The sequence below is a fragment of the Oratosquilla oratoria genome, chromosome 13, assembly GCF_046742065.1.
Source record: "Oratosquilla oratoria isolate Oo_2021 chromosome 13, ASM4674206v1, whole genome shotgun sequence".
Classification (NCBI taxonomy): Eukaryota; Metazoa; Arthropoda; class Malacostraca; order Stomatopoda; family Squillidae; genus Oratosquilla; species Oratosquilla oratoria.
Window position 1 is genome coordinate 43,620,561 of NC_134789.1, and position 10,000 is coordinate 43,630,560.

The window sequence follows — 10,000 nt, forward strand, 5'->3', positions numbered from 1 at the left end:
ATATGACCAAGTATGACTACATTGATGAATGTACAATGCAAGGAGCACGCATCCAGTTGTCGTCTTCCTAGTCTAAGTTTCCGGAACTTTCTATATCGTTCCCAGCCCTTGGTGGTGGAAATTTCCTCGACTGGTCAAACCGTTACTTATTCCTAAAATGCCACTTTTAAGAGGCTTGAGGTGATTTGTTCTTGTGCCATTACCTGACATATGGCATCACAGAAAGAACCCCCAAAATACTGTTAGTGTAAGATTGGCCTCGTGGAAACTGTCTTGACGATTGTGCCGAAACAATTCCCTACGTTCGACCTCGGACGGAACTGACAATTGTTGCAAAGGTCACCTTCTCTTTTCAACAGCCGCAACAGGCCAGGCGTAATGTTGTTTTGCACCTCAGAAGATCAAGGTTGAACACAAAAAGGATACAAGCCTACAGACCTGAACTCACCTCTAAATTTCCTTCTAACACTGTCATGATCACCAGTGACCCACTACAGAAGCCTCTTTGTGCGTTCACACAATCACTCTTCGACAAAGACTGGGAATCTCAGCGTGGGCCTGCCCCAGCTGAAGCCGTCCCGTCCCACTAGCTTCGCTAACCTTTCACAACAAAGCCAGCCAGCCAACCTCCCTCTCTTTGCTTCGCCGATCACCGAAACAACGAACGGTTACATGAATTTTACCACACTCTCTCCCTCTACATAAAAAAGGAGAGAAAGGGAAGGTGATGTCGGAAGAAACCGTGCTGTGGCCAGTCTTCACTTTTGCTCGGAGGTCAGCAGCCGTCACCGCATGCGCTCCGGTGACTTGGTAATCACGAAACAAGGTCTATATTTCCTAGAACCTCCACCATTCACTCTCGAAGCCTTTACCTATTTATACCTGGAGACACACACTCATATGACCAAAATCGTCGGACGTTAGCTGAAATAAAGTGTTCCCATGTTCGGGTAACTCATATGCCATTCGTTCGTATGTTTCCATTTCTCTCTGCAGGGGGCTTTTCTTAACAGTCGAGATCGTGCACGAAACTCCGAACGCGCGCGCGCGCACACACACACATAAACACACACACACACGCGCGCATACACACACACACACACACACACACACACACACACACACACACACACACACACACACACACACACTGAGAAAGGTATAAATTATGAATGTAAAAAACGAGCCTAAAATGCAAATGCCAAATAGAAACAATGAATCTTCAACACATGATAAAAACCATGATGAATCTTTTTTCTCTCAAACACACACACACACACACACACACACACACACACACACACACACACACACACACACTGAAGAAGGTATAAATGACTAATGTAAAAATTAACTTAAACTATTCTACATATTTGGAAATACAAAGTGAGACACAGAAGGAATCTCCAAGCTAAAAGTATGAAATAAGGAACAAAAGCTTCCAATCAGTGTCCCCCTGGGAAAATGTCTTCCAGGAAGAGAAAGTATTAAACAACTTGGAGAAAACTAACATTACGAAAGTGTGGGTGTGAGAAGCGCATCACATATAGATACTGTACCTTGATATCGAGGTAGTGTCAGTATCTCACCAGGGATAACCAGCTCTTCTATCCTTGGGGACACTATCGCCCCAAAATGATCGAATAATAGAGGTGGTAAGACAGAAGAGAAGAGGAGAGCAGCAGAAAGGAAGAACAGTAAAATTTAAACGTGATCAGTTTTCATTTTCAAGTGAGGAATAGTCTCAAATCATAAAAGAATGCTGTGTGACTCTGGTCGGTAGGGATCTCACTTAAGTCCACGAAATTTATATTGTTAATACCCAATGTCACTTAAGTCCACGAAATTTATATTGTCAATACCCAATGTCACTTAAGTCCACGAAATTTATATTGTCAATACCCAACGTCACTTAAGTCCACGAAATTTATATTGTCAATACCCAATGTCACTTAAGTCCACGAAATTTATATTGTCAATACCCAATATCACTTAAGTCCACGAAATTTATATTGTCAATACCCAATGTCACTTAAGTCCACGAAATTTATATTGTCAATACCAAATGTCACTTAAGTCCACGAAATTTATATTGTCAATACCCAATACGGGGTAAACCTTGATGTGAGAGGGACCTTTGGGCCAGATGGAATTTCCTATTGGATAACCAAAGGTTGCAGAGAACAATAGAGCCAAAACCCATAAACGAATTGTGTTAATTAGAAGGAAGAATGCCCCAAGATTGGACAAAAAAAGAGGCAGAAGTGATATAAATTTCCAAAGGAGGCACTAAGGAAGACCCTTTAAATCATAGACCAAAGTCCTTGGCCAGCATAGTATTCATATTGTGTGAGGGGATTGTAAAAGATAGATGGATAAATTACTTGGGGGATGAAGTTCCTGCCAGATAATCAATTCTGTATCATATCTGTTAATATTATGTTCAAGAGCGTGATTTTCTGCAAAAAAGAAATGGTTGGGTGGATTGTGCATAACTAGATCTGGGAAAAGTAGGTCTAAGAAATGTAGAAATAGGAATACATAACACTCAATGTAACCCTCCTGGAATAGACGAGAAGGCAGACTGAAAAAAGTTATTAATGTTGTACCACTGGGCTCGGTTATAGCTCCTGTAATGTTCTTAACATACGTAAACATTATGGATGGAGCACATGATTACGCCAGCCTATTTGCTGATAATCCCAAGCTTATGAAATAAGTAAATAATGAAGATGGTTGCAAATTGCAATGATTAATGATTGGAGCCGAGAGTGGAAATTAGAATTAAGAAATAAGTAAAAAATGAAGGTGGTTGCAAATTGTTACAGGAAGACTTTGACAAGATTAATGATTGAAGCCGGGAGTGGAAAATAGAATTAAATACAAAATTTGATAATCTTGGAAATTATTAAGAATATGAAGAAACCGTCGTGAAATGAAACAATTATTAAAGCAAATGCAGAAAGGGGCCAAAGAATCTTGATTATGCCACCCGAAATATATATTAACAAGACAACGAAAGAGACGTAATCTGCAGACGCACAAAATAGGGGTATTTCGCTATACCGACGAAGCTATATATAAAAAAAAAAAAAAATCAGTGAGAGTCTTGACCACCACACACTGGTATACGCAGCAGTGATGTTGTCCCCACACAAAAGGGAATATATAAAAATGGAGAGACTAGTTGGGCTGCCTAGTGTAGGCCTTATGGTCTCTTGCAGTCTCCTTCATTCTTATGTTCTTAACTACAATGATCCCTAGGCTAGCCGACAGATTGCACGAGGAAAGGCAAATTGACCTTCACACTGAAAGAGAGAAAAAGGTGAAGTGACTGCTGTGTTTAAAACTAGGAGACGTGGCATGACTGGCTGAGATCTATTATCGTGGGACAAAAAGCGGGGTCATTTCAGAGAATATAGAAGAGCGTAAAAACTTTTTAACCAATATAATTCAATGAGCCTAAAAAAAGGCAAAATAAAAGTATGGTAATGAAATCACTGTAATAGGGTCGCTGTGAAAAGAAGAGAACCAAGAGTACACCAAATAGAGATGTTGGTGTGGATGTTGGCCTTGAGATTCCCATTTTCAACGAGACCAAGTCATACACAGGAGGAAAGGCATCGCGGGGGAATTTCCCGAACATCCCGGCTGATAGAAACAGAGCGTCCTGTTTGACTCTTTTTCAAAAGATAACTGCACAGAAAAAGGGTGAGACTTTTCAGAAAATCCAGTGCTACAAGGTCTCCTGAGGGGAGGCACAAAACTACTGACTTTTGAAGACGTGACAGTGAAGATAACAATAGGAAAAAATACAAATGCAATCTTTTGGAGAACAAGGAGAGACTAAGGTTCAACAGTAAGAAAAGAAGTATTGATAAGGTAGAATGATTTTAACTATCCCTTGTCCAGGAGTATTAAGTAAGGCAAGACAATGCAAATATGAGCTGCGTAATGACATACAATGACGAATACGCCTATTGTCCAAGGTCACGAGCGGAGTTAGTTACGAAATCCTGAAGACGACAGAACACCTACTTCATCAAACCTGCGCTAGCAGTAGCTGAGGTATGATTTTTCTAATCAAATTTACTAGTGAAGAATGTTTTGGGTACTAGACAAAAATAAATAAATAAATAGATAAATAAAATGAAATAAAAATGCTTTGTGCTACTGAAGAAAATGAGATGGGTCTGCGTCGACTGGATTGGTGGTGACTTTGAGTCATGATGGCGTTGGACAACACTAGGTGTTTTTTTTTCCTAGTCAGAACACCGTAGAAAATTTTAGTGTTATTGGTTTAAGAGTGTACGAGTATAAAGATATATGACCAAATAGGTCATTTATGAATAGGAAGAAAAGAGTAGGGGAAAAATATGGATCGCCAGAGGTTATAGGCATGGGAAAAGAAGTGACAGTCTTCAATAGCATCTATAGAGCACAATCGGACATGAGGGAGTACAGGGGGGGAGGGATTACACATGATGGGGCAGAGGGAGAGGTAGATATTGTATGAGGGTAGCTTAAAAAAAATTGTGTCACTTTATCATATGCTTTTAATAAGTCCAGTGCAAGAGCACATGTCTCATCAAAATCCTCCAAAGAAGATAACCAAGTGTCAGACAGAAATTTCCAAGACCTCCATGTTACCATACCCCCCATGCAAGTCATATTTGCGAGCAGATAGAAGTTCTAGTGAGGAGAGAGGTTTCGTTGTCTTCCTATACAAAACCCAGCCATTCACTCTCACTTCCATGGGTCGCAGACCGCGTGTGGACCCCACTTCCAGTACTAAGCTTCTCCTATTCACGACAGATTCGAAAAACACAAAGAAACATGAAATTAGATATATAAGACGGTAGTTACAATAGTGACAAGGTAGCTTTCTTTGTAAGAGGTTGAATGCAGTCATACTACCAGCTGGGTAGCAATAAGTTGAAAGACCGACCGAATAGTTTGCCAAGGCATGGAGTCGGCACGGAAGCGCAATTTGTAGGGGCACAGAGTATCTATCTGAGCCTTAGTATCAAGGCCGGATGGGGCAGATTAAACGTCCTTGGAGTCCATCGAACAGCTGGCAACAGTAAGTCTAAGGGCGAAGAAGCATGGGGAATACCACCGGAATAGTTCAAGTTTTTGGTGATGAACGTGATTTGTTTTTGTTTTTATAAAATTGTTTATCAGTTTATTACTTTATTTTAAAGGATGGTGTAACAACATTGGAGTCACTGCAAAGAAGAGCTATTCTTGGAGATATAATTTCACTGGATACGAGTATGTCGTTGGTCAGGTGCCGATAATCACGTGAACAACATAGAAAGCACGTTTTTGGTACTTCAATGATATGCGAGTGTTTAGGGTGTCGTAGGTATTTTGTACGGTTACAAGTAGAAATAACTAGCTTGTATATAGTACTAGACTAACAAAAACCTAGTAACACTATAACCCAAATAATTTATTACACTGAAACTTGTACTGTACATTTTCCAATGAATTCTGTTCTTTGATATTTAATTTGCAATGGTCTCCCCTTTCTCTTCTCCATTCTCATCAACATGCTCATGTTGACACTTACTGATATTTTCCTATTCTCGTAATAAACAAAGGAATTAAAGGTTGGTGAAGAGAAACTCATTGCTTTATTACAAAATTAACAATGATATTTTCTTATATTTTTTCTACAATGACAGAGTTATTTTTTCCTTACATTCAGATTCCTCACATATAGAAATGTATAATTTGTAGGAGTAGGCACTTAATACCACCCGCGAAAAACTAAAATACAGTACATCACCACGTCGAGACTGTACAAATTTACGCCAGGCTTAATGACCTCCTTATAGGTCGATAGCCTTAAGAAAAAAAAAAAAAAAAAAGGGAGTAGGCCTTGGCCCCACTAAATTCTTGGTATGGCTCCTTTGAGGGACCATAGACCCCAGGTTGAGAATCACTACCAATGCTACCATAATGTCTGTATAAGAGTACACTGTGTTGTTTACTTTCCACCCATTTACCCTACCCCGATATTACCTAATTCCGCTTTGTCTCTCCCGGTACTTTCATCACTCAACACACACACACACACACACACACACACACACACACACACACACACACACACACACACACACACATATATATATATATATATATATGTACATATATATGTGTGTATATATATATATATATATATATATATATTTATATATACATACATATATATATATATATATATATACATATGTGACCAGGAGGCTTCCAAGGGAATCGCTCATAGGCCCAGCCGCGTGACTCCTCCAAAGCTTCCTTGAGGCCCACGGGTAGGACAAAGCCTCCTTGAGGAACTCACGTTTAGTACCTTTCATTAGTCCCAGCGATGACTACTAGAGCTTCGCCTGACCACGTGATGATGAACAATGAACTCTTTGAGGAACTCACGTGTGGTACCAGCCCCCCATACCCTCTGCCATCGTAAGTCAGCAACGTAAGAACGTTTTGCGTCAGACTTCCCACGCATCATACTTTGACCACAAGCCAATTAAGGGCACGGGTCATGACCTGCCCGTGAATATAAAGACCGAACAAACGCCGAAGATTCGGATCGCCTCGGAGCATCACATAGTGAGCTTGGCTCGCTGTCTCCTTGAGTTCTCACTTACCTTCTCCCCCGCAAACAGACAAAGTTGGGACACAACTTGAAACACACAATCATCGCCTCCCTTGCCATCTCTTCCCCTCCCCTCCTCTTTTTCTTGCATTTAAGAACGATACCTATATTAATATTTACGCCCAACATTCATTTCTAAATAAACAAATTCCATCGGTGTTTGCCTTCAAACTACCTTAACACACACACACACATGCATACATACACACACACACACACACATATTATATATATATATATATATATATATATATATATATATATATGGGGGGGTGGCTGGAGGATGTAATTCATCTTGGTCTTTGATCACGTGTTGAACTCGTGATCGACAGCTATTTCCCCTCTAGAAGAGAGCTCAGAGCTCGTATATGACCGATGTATGGGTAATCCTGTGACCTTACACGCACACACACAGCCAACTCTCCGCCCACGAGAATTGGAGTAACAACTCGCAGCGCAGTAATACTGAAATTGTTTCAGCCCTGGGCGGGTATCTATCTATCTATATATATATATATATATATATATATATATATATATATATATATATATAGATACTATACTGCATATCTATGTGGAAAACAAAGGAAAATAATAAACTATGGATGAGCGATTTCGTCTTAATAGACGAAAGCGCTTGGTCCATAGTCTAAAATTTTCCTTTGTAGTTTTCCGCATACTTAGAATCACGAGTGTATGTTATTTCTCTAGACATATATATACATATACACAATATATATATATATATATATATATGTGTGTGTGTGTGTGTGTGTGTGTGTGTGTGTGTGTGTGTGTGTGTGTGTGTGTGTATGTGTGTGTGTGCAATACTGAATGGGTCCCAGTGAACAGATGTACATTTTTATCAACCAAACTACACTTTAATTCTAAGCTATCAACATCGAAAGACTCGAGGAGGCCATCATATATACATATATATATATATATATATATATATATATATATATATATACACACACATATATATATATATATATATATATATATATATAGATATATATATATATATATATACACACAGCACTGAATGGGTCCCAGTGAACAGATATACATTTTTATCAACCACAATTCACTTTAATTCTAAGCCATCAAAAACGAGAGACTCGAGGATATATATATATATATATATATATATACATATATGTATATATATATTATATATATACATATATATATACATATATATATATATATATATATATATATATATATATATATGATGTGATTTTAACATCACAAACTCCTCCCTATCGGAAGTCTAGGACGGTGCCCATTACTTCAATTTCGCCGATGGCAGGGTTCGAACCGCCATTCCCTAGACCAAAGATGATATTATATTATAACCGAGTGTTGAATTCCCCCTATCGGTAGGTTAAAATGGTGCCTCGTACAGAGGACTTTGTAGTGTAGAATTTGATTAACCATTCCTTTGGTTTAATTTCGTCGGTGGCAGGGTTCGAACTCCCATTCCCTCGACCAAAGATGATATTATAATTAAGTGTTGGATGTAAAGAGAAAATTATATTTACCTCTGTACATTAAGCCCTATATCTGTGGGCGTAATATACAAAACTTCTTGTCTCTCGGATCTCATATATGTAAGGAGAGTCCATCAAGGGGGACCCTCACCACCATCAAAGAAATGCAGAAGGTGAGGTTACCCTCAACTTGGAGAAGAATCAGCTTCACCATTAACGCTGAACAGTTTATTCGTCATATTCAATTATCATTTAGTATAGTTGTTTGTCAATTCTTGTTTTCTTATATCTCCATGACTAAGAATGCGTTTCAACAAGACTGCTGACCACAATGTTAATGTATTTATTACTATGTAATAAACATTAGCCTAGTTTGATTTGTGGAGGTTTGTGGGAGAGAATGCAGAAGGAAAACGGATGAAGAAAAAACGGAGATGAGGCATTACTAAAGATTATATACAACAGCTATGTTTTTCGCCTAAGTCTAGTTTCTACCCAAAGAGATAATAATAATAAAATGCGTGAGTCCTTGCCGTGGGGTTGTTGCAACCAAAATAGGCTGTAAAAATATAAATGAAAAAAAGAGAGAGAGAAAAACAACGCATGACAAAAACTGCCTCACTCTAACCATTATGAATGACAACTGTAACTATGCTTCGATTATTCCCCATTGTTTGTTTACTCACAGAATTATCCTCAACCCTGAACCGCAGTATTTTTTTTAACAGGAACTTAGCAGGAACATTTTCTTATTGTAAAAACACTTCCTTATACGACTGTAAGCCGCCAGACACAATATGTCATGTGAGGTAATGCTAGCAAAAACGGGTCTTTAGCCCACAATTTAAATATTCAATGCAGCATGTGTGGTCTTGGATCACGTGTTGGACTCGTGATCGACAGCTATTTCCCTCCCATAAAAGAACTCAGAGCTCATATATGACTGATCTATGGGTAATACTGTGACCTTACACGCAACTCCCCGCCCACGAGAGTTGGAGTAACGACTCGCAACGACGTGCGCACTTTCAGAAGGGCAGGTGATAAAAAAATTAATGATAATAGAATATCAAACAAACATCTCCCTAAGATATGTAAAAAAAACAATGACGCACGCGCGCACACACGCACACACGCACATATAGACACACACACACACACACACACACATATATATATATATATATATATATATGTGTGTGTGTGTGTGTGTGTGTGTGTGTATGTATGTGTGAGTTTGTGTGAATCTGTAGTATACAGGTAAGAGCTATGCTCGTAGGATCTTGTTTCTACCAAGATCTAAGAATATAAGGGCTAACCACTTCCGACCGAATTTCGAGGGAGTTGGCGCAGCGGGCCCGTGAACGTCACCTGGCTGTTCAAAGTGGGGTTAGCGGGTCCTATAGCTGTCAGTTGAAGCTGGTCCGTCGTTCGAAAATGACGTCGCCTTCGCTCGCACTGCTCCACGCAATTAGTTATATTCTGACAAATATTATATAAAATATATATATAAAAGATTATAGTTCCTGTCTATATATGAATATATAATATATATATATATATATATATATATATATATATATATATATATATAAAAATATTATAATTCCTGTCTTCCTTGGCGTTTCACAGTTTTCTTCAGTGTATCACAAAGAGAAAATGGACTCAGCCAAATGACGTCAGAAGCTGCGCAGAAGAATGTAAACGGTCTGACCTGTATATTTAGACCTTGGTTTCTGCGTTCCTTACGGCCAATTTTGACCTTAGATTGCCCCATGGCATTTGAATTTGCTACTCCCTCATCCAAACTATGCCATGAATCATTAATCCTATA

The 10,000-nt window shown here is 38.8% G+C and overlaps 1 protein-coding gene across 3 annotated transcripts in view; it reads right to left on the minus strand.

Annotated features, from left to right (window-relative positions):
• Nucleotides 1-10,000, minus strand: part of LOC143032415 (inositol hexakisphosphate and diphosphoinositol-pentakisphosphate kinase 2-like) — an 86,801-nt gene that overhangs the window by 74,368 nt on the left and 2,433 nt on the right. The window contains exon 1 of one of the 3 annotated variants that reach the window (XM_076197158.1): nucleotides 449-490. The exons of the other annotated variants lie outside the window; for them this stretch is intronic. Coding sequence (XP_076053273.1) covers nucleotides 449-475 — 27 coding nt within the window. The 5' untranslated portion in view covers nucleotides 476-490. Of the gene's footprint in view, nucleotides 1-448; nucleotides 491-10,000 lie in introns of those variants that run through there. 3 annotated transcript variants of the gene reach the window in all.